The sequence below is a fragment of the Stigmatopora argus genome, chromosome 3, assembly GCF_051989625.1.
Source record: "Stigmatopora argus isolate UIUO_Sarg chromosome 3, RoL_Sarg_1.0, whole genome shotgun sequence".
Taxonomy (NCBI): Eukaryota; Metazoa; Chordata; class Actinopteri; order Syngnathiformes; family Syngnathidae; genus Stigmatopora; species Stigmatopora argus.
In genome coordinates, this window is record NC_135389.1 from 7,480,586 (window position 1) to 7,502,625 (window position 22,040).

The 22,040-nt window shown below is 38.8% G+C and overlaps 1 protein-coding gene across 1 annotated transcript; it reads right to left on the reverse strand.

Moving 5' to 3' along the window:
* Positions 1-6,097: 6,097 nt before the first annotated feature.
* Positions 6,098-17,312, reverse strand: slc7a5 (solute carrier family 7 member 5). The gene is made up of 10 exons (XM_077596314.1): positions 16,566-17,312; positions 14,205-14,330; positions 12,577-12,682; positions 12,386-12,430; positions 12,183-12,306; positions 10,820-10,923; positions 10,649-10,745; positions 9,533-9,682; positions 7,418-7,595; positions 6,098-7,337 (listed from the first exon to the last, which is right to left on the reverse strand). The coding sequence occupies exons 1-10, from the start codon at positions 17,068-17,070 to the stop codon at positions 7,291-7,293; spliced, it is 1,482 nt and encodes a 493-aa protein (XP_077452440.1). The 5' UTR covers positions 17,071-17,312; the 3' UTR covers positions 6,098-7,290.
* Positions 17,313-22,040: the final 4,728 nt, after the last annotated feature.

The window sequence follows — 22,040 nt, forward strand, 5'->3', positions numbered from 1 at the left end:
GACACTCATTCATTTTCTGAACAGCTTATCCTCACCAGCGTCGCGGGGGTCCTGGAGCCCATCCAAGCCAACTATGGGCACCAGGCGATGGAACCATTGATCCCTGAACTGTGAGGCTGTCGTGCTAACCACTTAGGCAATGGGCTGGCCAGATTATACTAACTATTTTATTTTCATTCATTCATTTTCAGAACTGCTTATACTCGCAAGTATCGACGGGGTGCTGGAGCTTATCCCGGCAAACTTGAGCACCATAGGCGGGGGACACCTCCGAATCGGTGGCTAGCCAATCGCAGGGCACAACGACATTCATACTTAGGGGCAATTTAGTGTCCAATCAGCCTGTCATGCATGTCTTTGGAATGTGGGAGAAAACCGGTGTACCTGAAGAAAATCCACGCAAGCTCGGGGAGAACATGCAAACTCCATACAGGAAGGTCCGGACCCTCAGGGCTTGGTAGTTATTCGCCCAGTGTGTAAAATAAGCCAGGTTCACCTATTTTTATGGGAATTTAAGACAAAAAATAGGGATGATAGCAACATGAACTAACTATCAATGAGCATTACAATTAGATCAACATATCAATAGAAACAAAATATTCCCAATCGATTGTCTGCTTTAAGAGCATATTTAAAGAATCTATGGGCAAAGAATGTGTCATTGAATTATTGTTATTTTTATTGTTATTGTAGTATGCCGGGCTGTTCTTATTAGCTGATTAAAAAAGGATTTTCATTTCTTGATTAACTGTTTTTTTAATTTTATGTATATAATGTATTAATGTTTAATGCTCAACTGATTTAAAGTAAAATTGAAATTGAAACGGTCTACTTTTGTGGTGGTAGTGAAAAGTGATTCTTTTCATCTTGTGAAATAGAAAAAACGGGGATATAATAGGGGATATATAGACAAAAACTGTATAATTTCAATAAGAAGATTTATGTACTATGTATGAATATTTATGCCTAATCATGTGCTGTGCATGAGGAATTTCACAGATAGTCAGGCAGCTACTAATGAATATTGTCACCTTTAGATGGCATTTTGCTGACTCGGAAGTGCTCTTTTGAAATGAAAGATAATGAAAAATTTCAGCCAGTTTTAAGACTGCTCATTGAATCAAACAAATTTCTTGACATTTTATTCCACTCTGTAGTCATAAGTGTGGGGCGTACTATAACAACATTGATCTGTAAAAAAAAGAAAGAAAGAAAAATATATGCACACATTGAATGGTCATGTGTTAAATTCAGGTGAAAGAACCAATGCACCATCAGGTGCCCGTTTAGTATTATTCTACTCTGAATGGACGAATGCAATCACAGTACATTATTACCTTATTTGTTGAACCATTAAAAACAACATTACAACATGGGAGATGAGTTACGATGTAATGTCTCATATTTTCTCCTCTTTAATGAAGATTGATTGTCACTTTGCACCTGGGGCCTCACAAATAAATGCACCGCCACTCTAACGTCAAATGCTTCAGCGAGTCGGCATGTTTGCGTCAATATGCGGATGCTGGGTGTCTGGTGTAGGACGTGCTCGTGACTGTGACCACAAGGAGACAATAAAAAGGACACAGATGATGATATAAACCAGGGAAATTACAGTCTCTTATGAATGTTGTTTTTGCAATTACCTTATGATACAAAGGGATAAAGTGTATTAATATCGAGACACTATTTGTAAGCTAAACAAAATAAATATAGGCATTAGGATCTTTAAAATAGATTTTTGTAATGGTATCCTGCAAATACTCAACATAACTGCACATATTTAAATGGTATACTCATTATACAATATTAATAGGAATTTAAAATGGGCGGCCCGGTGGAGCGAGTGGTTAGCGCGTCGGCCTCACAGCTCTGGGGTCCTAGATTCAAGTCCAGGTTACGTCCACCTGTGTGGAGTTCGCATGTTCTTCCAGGGCCTGCGTGGGTTTCCTCCGGGTACTCCAGTTTCCTCCCACATTCCAAAAACATGCATAGTAGGCTGAGTGGACACTCTAATTTACTCCCAGGTATGGGTGTGTGTGTGCATGATTGTCCGTTTCCTTGTGCCCTGCGATTGGCTGGCCATCGATTCAGGGTGTCGATTCAGGGTGTCCCCCGCCTCTGGCCCAGAGACAGCTGGGATTGACTCCAGCAACCCCCGCGACCCTAATGAGAATAAAGCGGTTCAGAAAATGAGATGAGATGAGATGAGGAATTTAAAATGCATTCAGTTTTGTTGTATATTTGTGTGTTAAGTTAACTCTCACTTGGAAAAAGCTAAAAATACATCAATATATATTAGCCAATGTGTTGTTGTTTCCAAATTTAAATTACAATAACACCCCAAAAAATACTCGGTTAACTTAAGTAAAGCACTTTAATAGATTTACAGCTATATTGCTGTTAATGGTAATTTTGTGTTTTTTAGCTTTTGCGTTACGTTTTGTAGGAAGAAGTGTTGCAACTTAAGAGGGATGTGTGTGTTTCACCATAAACATTTCATACACACCATCCGTTTTAACTTGCTGTTAGATCTTGGTGTGTTTGTATGTCTGTTCCAACTTCCATATACAGCGTATGTGTGTCTTGTGATTGTCACTTGATGTGTTTGTGTATTTACTTAGGGAGTAAAGACACAGCAGTCTTCTGTGAGTAACAAGCCTTTTTTAATCTATTACGGCCACTCTGCCAAGTCTAATTTCCTCTTTTTGTCTGTGAGACAATGGGAGCAAATATGTGAAGTGGAACAATGAACAATAAACAATCAAATGCATGTGTATCAATTTGTGCTCTAAAGATGGAGTTTGCTTTTTTCTGCATGGTCCCCAAAGAGGAAAAAATCAATAGAAAAGGCTTGAAGTTCAAAATGGAGTTCAAGTTGGAAGGGGACTGTCAAGAAATTTCAGAGGGCACACAGAGATGTTGTTGTCACAAAAGTCTTATTTACAGTTGCTAATTGTATGGGCGAGGAAGTGCGTTCAGGGGCTATGTATGCATCATGACTGTAACATAGGGACGTTAAGGCAATCATGTATTAGTCTTCCACACTTACTTGGCCTTTGCTTAATGCTCAAACTACTCGAGAGGATTATATATTGTTTGCTTCTGTGAGCATTCATCGGCTGAGTGTCATTCTGACATCGGCAAACCAACTCTCCAATGTAATCCCCCTCACGACAGTTTGGTGCAATAGACAATCACGTGAGACTATTGTTAAACAATTCTTGGGGGGTGCATAGGCGAAATAATCCAAATATCATTTATCACTTCAATTAATTGGTCCTGGAGAAGAAGAAAAACATAGTTTTGGTCCACAAAACATTTGAAAATATCAAAGATACATATGATTTTCAGAGCATAGAATGTATCAATTTTTCAATTGACAAGATATAGGATTTCTTTACATGTATTATTAAAGACATAAATATTGTCCGTATGCCATGAATGTAATTTAATTCTGAGAAGAAACTAATTGAATATCTTAGATGAAATAGGCATACAGATCCAAGTGTGTTTAAACTGTGTAAAACCTGAAAGCAAAACATAGTTAAAAGGATATTTTTGAAAGATCATCAGATTATGACCCAATTCATGCATGTAGATTGTAGAAGTGCAAAAGAAACCATAAAAGCGGCAACAAAATGTGTATTGGGTATATTAGTGGGTGAAACTATTGATTCATTCATTTACAGTCCCGCTTTCTTACAAAGGTGGCGAGGGTGCTGGAGGCCATTCTCGCCAACTGTGGGCAGTAGGCAGGGGAGACCCTGAATTGGGTGCCACTGCCTGCCAATCGCAGGGCATAAGAGAGTTCCCAGAAAGTTATCCAATCCAATCCAATCCAAAATAAATATACAGTGGTACCTGTGAGCTTAATGCGTTCCGGGACTGAGCTCGCATGTCGATTTTCTCGTAACTCAAACGAACGTTTCCCGTAGAAATGAACTAAAAACAAATGAATTTGTTCCAACCCTCTGAAAAAACACCAAAAACAGGATATTGGATTGGAAAAACATTTATGAATTCGTTCCAACCCTCTGAAAAAACACCAAAAACAGGATATTGGATTGGAAAAACATTTTTATTTGTTCTAATTCGCCATCTATTAACAAAGTAACAAATAACTACTGGTTTAATAGTACTAAAATGTGTTTAATAGTACTAAAATTAGACGGATTTCACGGAAGGGAGAGAGAGTGACAGAGAGAGAGGAGAGACTTTTTGCACGGCAATGCGCTCGTAACATAACAAATTTAAATGAACTTGGATTACGATGCAGACATGCTCAAAAATAAATTTAATCTAACCTTACACTAAACTTAATTCTATTTTTTTATTTTTTATTTGCTACCTTGCTTCTACCTTGTTGGCTCTATTTGCCCCGCCTCCACCCTGACTTTCAGATGCAACCTATCGAGGGTTGTTTGCTTTTGTATTCCCTTCAAAATATTCCGAAAAGGATGCTCACAGATGTCCTCACAATAGGATAACGCATGACTACCGTAATTACTCGAATATAACACGCAGGTTTTTGCAAAATAATTAATTCCAATAGTTGGGGGTGCGTGTTATAATCAAAAACTAATTGTTTTTTATTATTATTATTATTATTATTTTTTTTTTTTTTTTTTTATTATTATTTTTTTTTGTGTCTTGTTACATGGCCCTTAGCCTGGTGCTTTTTCTTGCCAAATAAATTGAATTGAAATTGAATTGAATAAAATAAATTACAAATTTTCGATCGAAAAAAGCATTGTCAAACTCACTTTGACGCACGGATTTTACGTCATCTCGTAAAGCCAATCGGATGATGTGTTGTGGGAGGAAGAGGAAGTGGATGAAGGAAGCGTGGACGTTGATAGGATTCTCAACGAAGAGATGTATGAGAGGACAGACAAAGAGAGAGAGGAACTTTTCATTTGAAGGATTCTAATGAATAAATTTGTTTGAACAAAACAATCGTGAAACGAAGAAAAAAAGGTAAGATTTCTGATTTTCGTCAGCGGGAAATTTTAGGTGCGCACTATATTCGAGTACTGCGTTTTTCCAGATTTTTTTGGCCCAAAGTTATACCTGCGTGTTATTTTCGAGTGCGCGTTATATTCGAGTAATTACGGTACTTGCCAACGAGAAGTAGTATATACTCCGCCATTCGGACTAACTAACGGGAAAAAACACTGCAAAGCTCCGCCCAGTGCTCGTAAAGACATTACACGAGGGAGTTGCGACCAGTGCCCATGATGTTTTTATGAGGAGCCTCTCGCTGTCAGGAGCGGCCCGTTTTGTCCCTCCTGGCGTGCCGTCAAGGCAAAGCAGCTGCAACCAATCTGTTGATGACTTCCTGAGTTGGTATTTAAACACGAATGAGTTCTAATATCAGGGTCGGATCGTTCCTGCATGCCTCCTGCATGCTCCTGCATATTCCTGCGTGACACCCTGTGTTACGGCACACACTCGCTACAAGGTATCATTGCCCATGCTCCCGTTTTGTTCCAAGCCTTTGTTGTTTTGTTAAGCCCTTTTGAGTTATTAAATATATTGTTTTGAAGCTAATTACCTCGTCCTCACCTACTTCCCCGCGCCTGGGTCCGAATCCATTCCCGATCGCGCTGCGACGCAGCAGCGCGATCATAACACTCGCGCCCGCTGTATGCTTGTATATCAAAATTTGTCTCGTATCTCAAGATAAATATTTGCCCGAAATATTACTCGTATTGCAAATTGCTCGTATGTCGAGGTACAACTGTATTGTAAATATTATATTGGGCGTTAGAATCAAAGTTATCCATAAGGCAAGCAAACCCTCAGTGATTGTTTGCCTGTTACATGCATTGAAATACTACTACACTAGGTCTAACTCTATTCTTGTGAAATAATTTTTAAACCATTTTCTTATTTTGCCTTTTTTTAAATGGTTGTTTTAGAACTGTTATGAGACAAATGAAATGAAATGTTCTTATTATCATTCAAAAGCAGCAGATAAAGGAATATTTTTTAAATGTTTTTTTCTTTATGCAAGTGGCTCATGTGTGATTAAGAAACCCTAACAAACAAGAAACAACAGAGCCAACACAAATACACAACTGAACACAGGAAAGGAGGGGAAAAAAGACTCAACATTTATTTGGAAAGCACTTTCCATAAAATGCACTGTAAACCAAGAAGATTAATATCAACCAACAATGTTTGCTAAAAAAATAAATAAATATCTACACCTAAACAAGTTAGTTAGTTTCCCCATCAACTTCTGACCTAATAAAAAATAAACAATCACCTAAAATCCACCCACACTGTCTCTATGGCAACAATAACCATTAGAAGGAACACTGTAAAGCATCATTTTGTTGGTATCCTAAGTGAGAAAAGGTCTAACTCTATGGAAGTAAATGTAAAAAAAAATGTAGACAAAGTAGGAGTTCATAATGAGTGGAGTATCAACTACCATTACCATTGTAAACCACCATTTACAGCAGACAAAAAAACCTTATGGATCCCTCTTCTATCGTCCTCTACTTACATCAGGGAAATAAACACACATCAATTCTTTTAAATAAGTAGACAAAAACAAAAAACTGAAAAAATAGGGGCTTAACACTTTTGGATGTGGATCATGAACAAATAAGTGTTTACTTTAATGCCCAAACATCCACACATTGCTTAAAATGAGTGTAAATGGGCAAAGCAGGTCAACACAACAACAAAATAGTCTTCTAGTTGACCCCAAGGCCAACTATGAATCCTCTTTGAATCAAATTAAGTAGGCACACAAAGCAGACACTCAAAAGGTTTACTTACTACCTGCAGCGAGTTATTAAACCAATATGCAAGAATTACTTTTATTTAACTAAAAAAGCTCTTGGGTTTTATGTTTCGTTTTTAAATCCTCTTGAAAAATACAAAATGTTCTCATGAAATTAATAAGAAAGGGGGTAAGAAAAAAAATTACAAAAAACGCGAGAATATTAAGACAATCCTAAGTGCATGTAGTCATTGACTAGGGCAGTCAAAAAAGCAGCATTCAGTCTTCATCATTTTTTGACATCGATACATGGATGGCCGGTGTAGGGAAAGAGGATGATGCAAAGGAAAGGGTGAAATGGGAAAAAGTTGATTTGCTGTTGCGAGCAATCATGGGGAAGGCTGAAAGTTTAGTAGTAGACGCTGCACAGATGGAGTGTGAGAAAGTGTGCATGACTGAGAGAGGAAATAGCGAGCGAGATCTTGGCTTATCATTGATCAGCTGTAATGTCAGAACTCAATGGCAGTAACAGTTGGAGGTATTCAGGGCTCCTAAGGCACCACCTGCATTGCTTTCTGGCAGAAGGCTGTGGTTGAGACTGTAAAACATGGAAACCACATTGTCAAAGTTGCCCAATGAAATATAACTGCTTCGTTTCTGCGGCATTATATTACTCACAGATTCCATTGAGGATCCACTTCGGTTTGTTCTTCCATGTCACACCAAAGAGGTAAACTGGTAGTCCGGTGGCGATGATGCCGAAACCGATTGCACATTCCTTTGGTGTTTTCCAGAAGGATACGATGATAAGGAAGAGGCAGGCCAGCACAAATGATATAGGTAACAGCAAATTCACCTGCAAGCCAGGAGAAAAGTAGCATGCAATTAGGCTGTAATGAACAGAAGAGTGTCTCAACTTGAATGTGAATCATTTGAAGTCAAGAATCTTAGAAGCTACGATGAAGACTTTATGGCTGCCATTGATGGCGCAGTTTTGACTGCAGAGGGCGTAAGAACAAATATGACTGCGCAATCCATCACAGAACTCACAAAATTCTAGTTTTAATGCGCCAGTGTTGAACAAAATAAAAGCATTTAATTCTCTATGTACAGTATGAATGAGCTACAAAGTCAGGCAGAATACCCTCACATGCCAGATCGGACCCCCTAGCGGGCCGCTTCCAGCCTGTGAGCCGTATGTTTGACACCACTGATCTAGGGCGTGGTTCGTTGGTATTGTTTGAGCTGGGCCGCAATTAGGAACCAAACAGGCCCTGTAAGAACGTGTATTTTATTATCCGTTTGTTTTGTATGAAATTTAGTTTATTTTTTCTTTCTTGTTCTTTGCTTTTAGTTTTCATTTCCATTCATTCTAATTATATAGTACTCTCGTATGGCCCAGCTCCATCAGCATGGATTTCAAGAGAGCAAATAGCCATTATCCATGCATAAATAGTCTTATCCCTATGAAATATAATGTAAAATTGTCTTACTAATAGACTCACCTGGAAGGGTTAGAAATGAGGGTAGCGTTTAAAATGGAAAGTTCATCTTTGTGGCCAAAGTTTTTTGTCTAAAAATCAAAGTACGGCAACTGTGTCTTAACTGTGCCTGACTTCGGCTTACATTCACCTCATGTTACATTCCTTATCCAGGTTGCTTGGCAACACTAACGACATGATGTAACAGTATTGAATGCTACAAAGGCATATCGTGTGCTAAACTGGGCAACATGAATGTGAAAGACAAACAAAGCACAAATGAGGCTTTAGTCTACAGTATCACTTTAAACACAGTTTCTGAAGTGATTTTTACTGTGCAACCCAACCTCATAGATTTTACTGTCATTTAAACAATGCAATTGAATGTGTTTTCCAGCTACTTAAAATGACAAGGCAAAAAAATAAAATAAGAGTAGCTAAGTTACTCTCAGTTTTCCTCTTAATTGAACGGTAAGAGTTGGATCCTGTCTAACATCTTTAGTCAAGTTGCTCAAGATTTGGCAAGATATTAATCTTTGTTTGCATGTGAGCTTTCGCATGCTCGCATGCAAACAGAATGCAACGTTGGCACAATAGTCCTCTTTGTGTTAAGAGTGTCCTGCAGCAAGTGAAGCAGTCACTTTACTAGCAGCTGACAAGCATTCAGCATTTGTTTTCTGTCCTTTAATCTCAGACCAGGGTTCACTCATTCATCTCTGCCAATGAAAATGTTCTTGTTGTAAGGACAAAGTTACCGTTAGGATTATGTCAAGTTTTATTCACCTGAGTAATAGTCTGTTCCAATGGATCAAGTCGTGTTGAACATTTGACATTTGCTCTAAGACCGACCACGATTCAGTGCCTGTCAATTGGATGTGCATTTTATCATAAAACATTGTGCTAGAAATTTTGGCCGAACACACCCATTAAAAAACTGCTCTAGGAGGAGTGAACATCAGTTCTTATCTTTAGATGAAATGATTCAGATGTAGCAAAACCCTTCTTGTGACTGACTCTAAGTCGACCTTTTCATCATGGCTCACGACTATTTGAAAAATGGGTGTGATAATTAAAACTACAACGATGCATAACGGAGCAACGATTATAGAACCCAATGGACGTGAGGCTTTTTCTGTCTCAGTCAAAAACGCTACAGAAGATCGGACTGTCAATCGATATGTGGTAGTTTTTGTTTCGGGCAATTCAACTTTAGTTAGGTGGTCAGAGGTTTCATAAATCATTAAGTTCTTAAAAAACAGTTTTGCTTTGTTTTTTTCCCAATACCATTTATTCATTTTTCTGATTAGCTCACCTTAATTGGTCTTTCTAGCTCCGGCTTCTTATAACGAAGGTACATCATCCCAATGATCGCCAAGGCGATGCAGAGCCAGTTAAAGAAACTGAAGAAGTTGATGACGGAGAAGATGTCATTGGAGAAGGCATAAAGCAGTGTCATTATACACTGGAAGAAAGAAGAGAATAAACATTAAAGACGATGTGAGTGTTTTTGCCACAAAAGAAAAGAAAAACATCCCAAATATCTTAGGAAAATTAGAAAAACATCTGTAGCAGTTAGCTGTGGTTTGCAGGAGCTCATGATGTGTCAACTAATATGTGCAGCAAGTCTTGGTGCATTTATTTTATTATAGCCTTTTAATTTAGAGAATACATGATCTTTTTCAAATTCAGGGTTATGGCTTATCAATACACAGCATAAGAATATTAATACAAAACTAAGTAAAAGACAAGTAGCTCTTAGCAGTATTCTAACAGGCTTGAGATACCTAACCTGGCATGAACTTTAGTATATTACAGTATATTCGATCCTTTAGCTAATTATAACTACACTGTAATTCTAGACTTGTGTTCGATCCAGTAAAACTTAATAACAATTGTTTTAAGTCCTCATGAGAACTGACAGATGCTACGACAAGTGTGTATAACTGAATGAAAAATCCCAACTGTATTGAAATATATCCAGGACTGTATGTATGTACTTCTCAAAAAGAGCGACAATTGACAGCAATCCCAACGTTTTTGTCCAAGGTAAAACAATCAATGTACAGCAAGAATTTAATTGAATACCTAGGATTCACTCTCGACTCACAACTTCTCTTTAAACGACAGATAAGAAAACACTGAATAGAATTCAATTTAATCTGTCCATTAGAAACAATCAAACTCCTGAATTAGAAAAAATATATTTTTCGCAAAATGACCATATCACACATCTTACTGCCTAACAAGTTGGTCATCGGCCTGCAAGACAACAGTGTTTGCATGGCCTTGATGGGATTTTTAGCAGTAACCCAAAATGTAAACATGACATCAACATTAGGCATGTGAACTAACATTTTGTCACCAGTCAGCTGAATTGCACTTGTTGGTAAAATCTAAATATCAGCCTAGAAAATATATATATACTCACAGTGAAAATTAAAGAAGGAAGTGGGGTCAACAAGGTCGGATGGATCATTGACAGCAGACAGGGCAAGTGCCCTTCCCGAGAACCCACAAAGAATAACCTAAAATATCCACCGGACACTATTAACATACATGAGGTCACTCTCAATTCCATACATTTTAGGAGCTTTGTTACCTTGATGATGTGAAGAGAGACCCATTGACAGAGCCAAAGCAGGACAACCCCACAAACACTGGGATGATCCATGCCATCACACCTAGGTGCCGATCACCAAAATCCTGCAGAATATTCAGAAATTTAAATGAGTCCAGAGTCATCTTATTATATTTTTACTACATTGACTTTGACACAACAACTGGATAATTTGTAATAAATCAATCAAAAAGGAAGAACATATCATTGTAAAACAAGACAAATATTAGCACTTGCACACGTAGAGAGCAATGTTAAAATGCAGGTGACGTCCTTTGGATGCTCTTGTTCACATATAAAAAAAAATTAAAAGTCACTACAGTGGTACCTCGACATACGAGTGCCCAGACATACGAGTGCCCCAACATACAAGCAATTTGAGATATGAGTAAAATTTTGAGCAAATATTTGTCTTGAGATATGAGACAAATTTTGATATACGAGCAGACAGCGGACGGAAGCGAGAGGCAGCTCATAAGAACATCATGGGCACTGTCTCTCTCTCCCTGCAACTCCCTCGTGTAATGTCTCTACGAGCACTGGGCGGAGCGTTGCATTTTTTCAGTGTTTTTTTTCCCGTTGGTCAGTGCGAATGGCGGAGTTTGTTTGCTAATACGAGAGGAGTACTACTTACCGGGCAAGTTGGCAAGCGGTCGTGCATTATCCTATTGTGAGGCATCATTTTGGGAATATTTTGAAGGGAATACAAAAGCAAACAACACTCGATAGGTTGCATGTGAAAGTCAGGGTGGAGGCAGGACAAATAGAGTCAACCCGGGAGAAGAAAGTTATAAAAATGTAAAACAAAATTAGAATTAAATTTAGTGTAATGTTAGATTAAATTTATTTTTGAGTGTCTGCATCATAATCCAAGTCCATGTAAATTTGTTTATGTTATGTTACGAGCACGTTGCCGTGCAAAAAGCCCCCCCCCCCCTCTGTCCGTCTCTCTCCCCTACGCGAAATCCGTCTAATTGTAATAATATTAAACACACTTTAGTAGTGTTAAACCACTAGTAATTTATTACTTTGTTTATAGATGGCAAATTAGAAAAAATAAAAATGTTTTTCCAATCCAATATCCTGTTTTTGATTTTTTTATTTCAGAGGGTTGGAACGAATTCATTTGTTTTTAGTTCATTTCTATGGGAAATGTTCATTTGAGTTACGCGTAAATCGACATACGAGCTCAGTCCCGTAACGCACACATTAAGCTTGTATCTCGAGGTACCACTGTATTTATACAAAACAACCAAGTTGTTTTGGTCTCCTGTGTAGCGAGTGACACCTGTCTGTTTAGCAGTTTTGATCTTAAAATATTCCCCAAATGCTAAAATGCCCTTACCACAGCCACAGCTCCCGAATTGATCATCTCGTCGGTTGAGAGGGTGGTGAAGTATGCCAGGTTGGTAAGAACATACACTGCTGTCACAACTGGCATAGAGATAATAATGGCTCGAGGAAGGTTTCTGAAGTCGACAAACAATAACATTAAAGCATAAACCATTGACTTTTTGTGTCTTGCATGACTATCCGTCAGGAACTTACTTGTAAGGCTCAATCATCTCCTCAGTAACAAAATTCAAGTAATTCCTGAATATAATAACGAGAGAAGGCGCTTGGTTAAATACATTGTCTAAAGTCAATTTGACAATACAATGTGTTGATCATCTACATTTATGAATCATTAAATATCCAGTGTGTGTATCTTTATCAGATTATCGGTAACAGACACTTACCAGCCACCATATGCAAACAAGCCACTGTAGAGCGCCAGACCAATGTTTCCAAACTCATATCGGCTGCCCTCGAAGGAATTTTCAGGGAGAAGTGAATCTGTCTCACCTGGTGAGGATAAACAAACAAGATAAAATACTCTAGCTCACATCTAGAGATCTCTATTTCTATATCTATAAGTTTTTTTTTTTTTTAAACACAAGGAATGCGTAAAGTAGTAGTTAAAGTCAATTCAGCACTGGTATATCAACAAATACGCCACACATCCCAAAACAAATAAATTACAATCGAGCATGGCACAAGCTGAGTCATAGTAGGTGAACACCAATAAATTTATAGTGAAGAACATTGCTGTCACGGCCCCTTGAGTGGACCTCCAAATTTTTGCTGGTTTCAGGGCATCTTTACCACATTCCTCACAGAGTCGATCCCCGCAACATGCACACACATTCTCAGACATAGCGTCGGTTACTAACTCAACAGTCCCCCGGGCATGTTTCTATTAGAAGGGGTTATCCCTATACCTACAGAGTACGCATGAGAACGACCGATGACCATGTCGTACATTACCCCTGCACTTGTGACCCAATAATCCAAAGGAAATTGTATGGCTATCTGGTTTGGGATGCCTTAAATATCCATTTGAGGGATTGAGGGCTAGGTTTAGTTTGGAATCTGACCCCTGTTCTACAATATACCTCAATCCCATAGAAAATTGCGATTAATATTAATTCAGTAACAGTACCAATCTACGTAAATCCACTCCTCAAAACCAAAGTTAGCGGCCTCATACTTGGATAATTGCAGCAAATATATACTTTTGATTGATTGATTTAATGATTAGTTAGAAAATAGAGTGACTTAGTATTAAAAGTGCTACATTAGAGCTAAAATGTCATTCCAGATCTCAGTGCCTTTGACTGACAGTGTGTCTGCATTAAACTGCACAGAGCCTATCCCAGCCAACCATGGGCAACAGGTGGTGGACACCCTGAATTGGTTGCCAGCCAATCGCATGGCACAAGCGGACAGACAACTACTCGCGCTCACAATTACACCACCACCAAATGGGAATCGAACCTAGATTGGCCGCACCGAAGTCAGGCGGACGAACCACGGCCCCATCGGGTGGCTTAAAATGATCTAAACTTAAAATATTAACTTTGGTTTGTCAACATATTTTAGTGGGGGTTATATTGTCTCCTTAATTGTTCCCAATATGCAATATTATTGTAAGAAAAAATACACTTACCTTATTTTCTGGACTATAAATTGCAGTTTTTTATCGTTTGGCTGCGAATTATATTCGAGTGCGATATTATATAATTTCACATGTCATTTGAAAGCTATCTTAGTGTAAAATATGAAATGGGGAAACAGGCAAAACACGGATTGGTCCATAATTCCTAAAATGTTTAAATTTAAAAACTGAAAGATTTGAGAACTCCAGGAATTTTCAATGCCATGGGAATAATTGTTTTTGTGACTGAGAGATGTATCGTATATGTTATTGGGTACCTGAAAGAATCTTTGCGCACCCTTAGAAAATTGGTGTTGGCCTAATAAGCACTTATTAAGAGTCAGATTCTAAAATACAACAACAAAAACTTGTGTGAGAATCTCGTGGTACCTCGGCCGATCTTGACAAAACCGAGGATGATGATCAGGCCGAGTGCCAGCAGTTTGGCTGCAGCAAAGAAGTCTTGCACTCTGGTTGCTGCCTTGACACTGTAGCAGTTCACAAAGGTCAACAAGACTGTCATGGGAAAAAAAGACAAGTGTTGGCAAATGAGACAGAAAACACCATTTATGCAAGTACTCTTTGCGGTCATCACAAAACCTGAAGTCATTCCTGGATGCAAAACACATGACTTTTGATTCACATTGTACAGTCTTGGCATATTTCATGTACTACTAGACCACAGCACCCCCAATAAAAGTAACTAACCAAACAGCAGGTCCCTTCACAGTTCCTAAATCAGGTCGGAGCCACAACACAAAGATGAGGCTGGGCACAATGAGGCTCTGTGTTCAGGGGTAGTGCAGTCTACTTTTTTCCGGTAGAGTGGAGAGCACATATGCACAATGAAAAGAAGGTTCGTCCAAGTGTTCAGTACATGCACCTGACTTGACCTCACATCTTCACTGTATGCTTCTGACACAGAGTGTATGTTCCCATTGCTCTGCGATTCAAGTATATACTGTGACGTCCCAAAATGTGGCCACTGCAGTTATGCCCAGACTTTTTCATGCCACTTTTAATGTCTAAAATAGGCTGACCATTATACTGTACATTCTTGCACATATAGTCAGCAAGTCAGGTGAAGAAAAAAACAGTTCCTCTATTTGTCATGTGGTTTTACACGGGATTATCCTTCAAACCATATGAAGATTAGGATAAGGTGCGACTTACACACCGGCTGTTGCCAGCCGTTGCATGGTGGGAAATATTCAAAATCGGGCCCGTATTGAAAGAAGCCATATTTGGTTCCATTATTCTTCAACCAAAAATTCACTAGAAAAACATGACTACACACGTAGTACATAAACAGTATTGTGCTTGAAACATTAGTTGCTGCTGCTCATATGTGAGGCACTATTTTCCATGTGAAGGAATTTGAGTCTATTACTCTTTAATCAAACATGGACAACAACTAAGGGGGCAAAAAAATCTTCATGCAAGAAACACCCTATTCAGCAGAATATCAGTAGATTGTTTAGGATACGTTCTAATATAAACATAATTAGTCCATTTTTTAAAACTGCTAGTTCTAATTATTTTTTCCCAATAAAACATAGGCTCCAGCACCCCCGCAACACGTGCGAGGATAAGTGGTATGAATAATGAATGAACGCATTTAAAATAAATAGCGATTGTTTAACCCTTATAGGACGCTCGTTTAACTCATCACCCCCACCATCCAACTAGACTGGGAGAAAATCAATTGCTGCCAATGTCTCCCAGTCAAAAGGGATTGGACATCTAGCACCGAGAATGGGAGTGAATTATTATATACACATTCAGTCCTCTCAGTTTAAATGAAGTGAATGTTTATCATTGTCAATTGCAAACAATTAGTTAAGAGTAAATACGCTCTTATTTATATATTTTGTAAATTGTAAAACTTGGTTTCTTTTGTAGTGTGTAAAAAGAAAACATTTAACTACACATTTATTTATTTTCATTTCTTAATTCATCATAAATTTTATATAGAATGTGTATTCATCTTTTTTAAATATGAAAATAAAAAAGGGCTGTTAAAAATGTTACTTGTTATTAATACTGTTTTATTTATTTTGATCAATTTTAGAGTGTCACTAGAGGAGACAATGAGGGCATATTTTTATTTTATTGACATTTTATCCAACTATAAATAGACAAAATTACTCATTTATAATTAGTATAATTAGCTCTCCACAATTGTGGACATCACATTTTTGTGGCCTGTATATGACCCAAAATGTGATGTGCACGTATGAGAGTATACGCAAGGTCTAAGGAGGCTTTTTAAAAAAAAATAATTATAAAAAATAGAGTTAAATTTGAGTGTTTTTTTTAAATTGGCACAATGCCCCAAAAATTGAGCATTCAACACTTTGAGTTCTTATGAATTATATATGTTTTAACGACCTCAAGCACAAAAAATACGGAATAATGATAGTAGAAGTAAATTCAAGTGAAAGACGATGTAGTATTTCATTTTGAAAAGTTATCATTTTGTGTCCGGCGATGAAATGACGTAATACTTCGTGCGACTTTTATGAGGCGGGGTTTCCTCGCATGGTATGCGGGTTTACGAAGTACCATTTTCCTTCCCGAATCCGAACATTAAATCAGAAAATAAAATCGATTCGGCCGAGATTTTTCATATAGCTGATAGAACATGTGAAAAATATTTTTTTTAAATAAATTAAAAAAAAAAAAAAGCGGAATCGGAACAGTGAGAAGCGGACAAGTTGAGGAGTGGTTGCATCATCCAGAGATACTCACGGATGCAAAGGCAGGCCACCAACTTGACCCCGTCCTCCGGTACCGTACACACCGGGAACAGAGGCTTGAGCAGGTAAGTGGCGAAAACATAGGCGACGATGTATTGCGACGACGGCCGGATGATGAGCAACTCGATCCAGAGTTTGAGGAAAGCCGGAAGAGAGCCGTACACCTCCAGGATGTAGGCATAGTCCCCTCCGGACTTGCTGATTGTGGTCCCCAGCTCGGCGTAACACAGAGCTCCCACCATGGAGAAGACCCCGCATACGGCCCACACCACCAGGGACAAGCCCACGGAGCCGCACTCTTTGACCACGCCGGCCGGTGTGACGAAGATGCCCGAGCCGATGATGGTGCCCACGATGATGGCCACGCCGTTCATCAGGGTGATGTTTTGTTTCAAGACCACCGTCTCCTCGGCGCCCCCCAACATCTTCTCCGTTACTTGCGGGTCGTCCTCTTTGCTTAACGAGGAATTTGAGTTTCTCTTTTTTGCCGCCGACATGTTTCCCTTTTCTGCCACACGCCGACTTGTGTTGTGTTCCCCCTGGCTTGCCTGGCTTCTTCTTCTTCTTCGCGGGCCGGTGAGCTGCCTGATGCCGGTCAGACTCAACCACGAGGCTGCCGCTGAATGAGGGTCGGCGTGAGTCAGAGCAGCGTGTTCTCAACTACGCGGAATCGGTTAGTGCCCTGAAACGAACCAGTCCAAATTGCCATGCTGCCCTCCCTCCCCCAAGGCCAGCCCATGTTCTACCTCGACGAGCCTCCCTCATTATTTCCCAATCACGTTTGCTTTGCCACTTAACCCCCTCTAGAGGCGAAGGGGTGAACTACACCCGGGGTCGGGAACCTCTTTTTAATAGAGAGCCGTAAACAATTCCTATTTTTAAATGTTATCTATTAAGAGCCGTACTCCGAATTTCATTCAATCGTTCATTTTCTGAACCGCTTTAACCTCATTATGGTCGCGGGTGGTGCTGGAGCCTATCCCAACTGATTCCAGGCCAGAGGCAGGGGACACCCTGGATCGGTGGCCAGCCGATCGCAGGGCACAAGGTGACGGACAACCATCCACACTCACACAAATCACACAATTTAGAGTGTCCAATCAGGCTACCATACATGTTTTTAGAATGTGGGAGGAAACCGGAGAACCCGGAGGAAGCCCACGCAGGCCCGGGGAGAACACGCAAACTCCACACAGGTGGACGTGACCTGGATTTGAACCCAGGACCCTTGAGCTGTGTGGTCCATCCATTTTTAATGTGTCTCTTGCATATCTTTTGTAAAGACTTCATTTAACTCTGGACTTGCATTGGGAACTCTGACTCTGGTATTTGCTATAAAATAAATTCAACAATTTGTTGTCCTTTGTCCATTGGCTTATCTAAAATAAAGTGCTTTATCACCCCTTTTGTTATATGTGTTGTTTAGAAAGGTGTTGCTCAGTACATATTTGTGTGAAAGTAGCAAATTAATGTAGGTTTAGAATTTCTTGATAGGACAATGAACTGATTCACTACCAAACTTGTCACAAGACATCCCCTTTCAAGTGCCACAGAATATTGTTTTATGGCTACATGAACACAGAACTAAGAAAAAGAAATATCTAAATTATCATCTTTCATCAAAAAAGTGTTTCTACTCTTTTGTTCATTTTCTGAACCGCTTATCTTCACAAGGTTCGCGGGGGGTTCTGGAGCCTGACTTAGGGCACCAGGCGGGGGACACCCTGAATCGGCGGCCAGCCAATCACAGCATTAGTGTTTAATTACACTAAAATATTATGTTTGTTTGATTTTGGCTAATAAAAGAAGAAAACAAAGCTAAACTGGAGAGACAAACCATTCCAAAAAAACACTTTTATTTGAAAAATTGTGCAAGAAACAAAGTTAGAACTTGAATGCTTTCAATAAATTTAAACGGATCCATTTTGTTTCTGTAAACAACAACCCCTGTCATAATTAACACTTTCTTAATGCACATAAAATAAAGCTGGGGGCAAACGTGGTCTGTTGGGTTTGAACATGAATGCAAAAAATACCAAAAGTAACTGGTTTAACCCCAAATGTGATTCCTTGGACATAATTCTCACAAGAAGATTAAATAAACATTTAATATCGCCACGAACACATGATTTGAACAACTTTTAAATTAACAAGGTTAGTAGGAAACGTGTTTTCAGGTTTGTTTTCCCTTGCATCCATTTTTCTTTGGGAAATTGCGCAAAACCACCCAAACTGGTTTAGCGACGCCCATGCGAACAGTACGTATTTAGGGCTTTTTACAATGTTTTTTTCTTACTTCAAATCCAGTACGTATGTGCTATCATTATATATCCACTATCTGAAAAATCTCCTTTCATGGCCCAATTTAGAACACATGATTGAGATAAAAATACACTTTTCTAGCATTGTACTGTATTCCTATCCACATTTAACAATAACTGCTGTGTGATCATACAAATTCTTGTTCATGTTCATTCAAAAAATGGCCTAGATTTTATTTGTTGAAACCCCGTGGATGCCTTCAGAGAAAGGAGTGGTTAGTATTTACAACGCTGTGCTCATAAATGACTGCTTTTAACTTTGGGCGAGTGCTTCATTTGCATTTCTCGTGAGGAACTTTCAAAAGTATTCACTGTATTCAGATGCTGAGTGCGTGCTGCAGCTGCTCATACCATCCTTGTGTGCTAGTGGGCAGGGTCCCCAACAGAAATGTGTTGTGCTAGTGATAAGCCACACTCATCATTCCACACACATGCTGTTGACTTCACCCACACAGTCGTTGCTATTCCTCTTTTTCAAACATACATCAGGTGTTACACGTCAGCTTCTCGTTTCTTGTGCTCAGATAGGAAACACGTAGCACATGTTGCATGGCCTCAGGGGGCTCTGTTTGGGTTCCTGTAGCTTGAAGAATGTAGGACAATCATATCGAGTGAAGTCTCCCCAGCAGACAGAAATAAACCATGATCCATTAAGTCGTTAATGCAGTTTTATTTTAACCGCTAAAGGGGAAGATTTAATTTAACACATAATTCCCCTGAGATTTGAATGACCAAGTAACATTGATTTGTTTTTGTGACCACACAAAGTCAAGTGAATCGACTTCACAGTCAAACACCTTTCAGGCCACTCTGTGTGGCTAATTTAGCCACAAATACAGTCGTAGTTCTACTTAAGAAATTATTTGGTTCCAGAACTTTTTTCGTAACTTGAATATTTCGTAAGTAGAGCAGTACTTTCTATGTAACTTCTGTCATTCATTCCACGGTACTCAAAAAACTACCAACTTAAACCCTATACCTGAAGGTAAGTGAGGAGACAGTGAGAGGTAAGTGATCTGTTTTTTTTTTTTGCTGGCAACTGCGAGGCAAACTTTTTCTGCAGTCGCCGGGATTTGGTTGCGCTCGGGGGGTGATGCGATGTATCCATCACGGCAGAGTGTGAATGACTCTGAAATTATCACTTATTTGGGTCTTTTGCCGGGAAAGCGCACTTGTGGAGAAGCACCACCAATTTCGTCATACGCAGCTGGGTATGATGACAATTAGGCTTTTGTCGAGTCAATGATGATGACAAAGCCTATGTCTGATTATTATTATTAATAATGATTAAAGTGTCCCACTTTTGTATGAAATATGAGAGAAAAAGGAAAAAATGAAAGAAAATGATTAAAAAAATAATTTCTTCATGTATTAAAATGAATTACAAGCATGCAAAAGCATGTTCTGTTCGTGCAGTAGTACAGTAGAGTAAGGATTAAGCTAACGTTAGCACACAAAGACATGCACTTAAACACATAGTTCTACTTAAGAAATTATTTGGTTCCAGAACTCTTTTCATAACTTGAATATTTTGTAAGTAGAGCAGTACTTTCTATGTAACTTCTGTCATTCGTTCCACGGTCCTCAAAAAACTGCCAACTAAACCCTTTAATAATAATTAACGTGTCCCACTTTTGTATGAAATATGAGAGAAAAAGAAAAAAATGAAAGAAAATTATTTTAAAAAATAATTTCTTCATGTATTAAAATGAATAACAAGCATGCAAAAGCATGTTCTATTCGTGCAGTAGTACAGTAGAGTAAGGATTAAGCTACCGTTAGCACACGAAGACATGCACTTAAACACACATCTAAACAACTTCAAATTACAATTTCAAAACAATTTAGCATTAAATAGAACACCAACTTGTATGTTGGGGCATATCAAAGGATTTCGTAACCTGAGACATTCGTAAGTAGAGGTACAACTGTACTTGCGCTTCATCACACAATCCAAAATCATGAATACTGCAAACCCTGTATTTGATTTAGGTTGGGGCATTGACTTATGTTTTTGCTCAATATTTGTATCCTTACCATTGTGTCAAATGCTGCAATGTTTGGCACAGATGCAAGAAAAGATGATGGCTATACAGCTTTATGTGGGATGTGTTGTGGTTGGGAAATATGAATTATAAATACTTCACCTGCTCTCAATATTTGCACAAAACCTTTAGTGAATGACATAATGATATCAAATGATCATCTTTTAGATTAAATACCCCAAATAGCCTTTATTTTCTAGAACTGTCGCCAGTGCACATATACATAAACTAAACATTTACCTTTTGACACTTTTTGCTGTCCCGTTAAAAGAAAGTTGGATATATTAGCAATCAATTCTCCTGTACATTTGTAACCGTTACACTCAGCAGATACGCAGAGTTTGGAAGATTTTCCCATCGACTGTGAGCCTCTGGTAGAAGGTCAACCCCAGTGCGTTTTCAGGTTTTAACAATGATCCCATTAAATGCGGCAACACTGACCTTTATATGCCGGAATAAATCAACAAAAACATGCCCACTTGATATTTAACATTTGAAGTTATGTGGCACATCTGTGCTCAGATCATGGGAAAATATTCACCAAGTCAACCAAGTTACACTATGTGGGTGTGGGATACACTGTACACCAGTGGTCCCCAAACTATTCCAGAAAGGGCCGCATTGGGTGCAGGTTTTCGTTCCAACCGGTAAGAGGAAACCTTTCCACCAATCTGGTATCCTAGAAGTGCAATCAGTGGATTGCAGTCAGGTGCTTATTTTTTCAGCAGAAACCTCATTGGTTAAATTGTTTGTGTTGGATCGGTTGGAACAAAAACCTGCACCCACAGCGGCCCTCCAGGACCGGTTTGGAGACATCTGCTGTACACTGTACATCAAAAGTACTTATATACATACAAACACACGTAAATGCACACAAACAAATATATATATTAAAAAAAAATTGCACAACACTTAATTGACGACGAATGAACATATCAGGTTTAATTTTCTTATTTGATTTCAAACTCTGTTGTTTTTTGTTAATGCTGCTGCAGTCATTAAAGTTTTTATTAGTGTACTCCATCACCTGTCCTTGCTTCCCCTCATTTGGGTACTACTACGGATTCACGACCCTGCTAAATCCTGACAGAACGATCGGAC

Coding starts and splice junctions, on each gene's coding strand:
- slc7a5 (XM_077596314.1), bottom strand. CDS start 17,070: ATGTCGGCGGCAAAAAAGAGAAACTCAAATTCCTCGTTAAGCAAAGAG. Junction 14,331..16,565: donor GGTGGCCTGCCTTTGCATCC/GTGAGTATCTCT, acceptor TTCCCATGACAG/TCTTGTTGACCTTTGTGAAC. Junction 10,746..10,819: donor TCTCTCTTCACATCATCAAG/GTAACAAAGCTC, acceptor TGGATATTTTAG/GTTATTCTTTGTGGGTTCTC.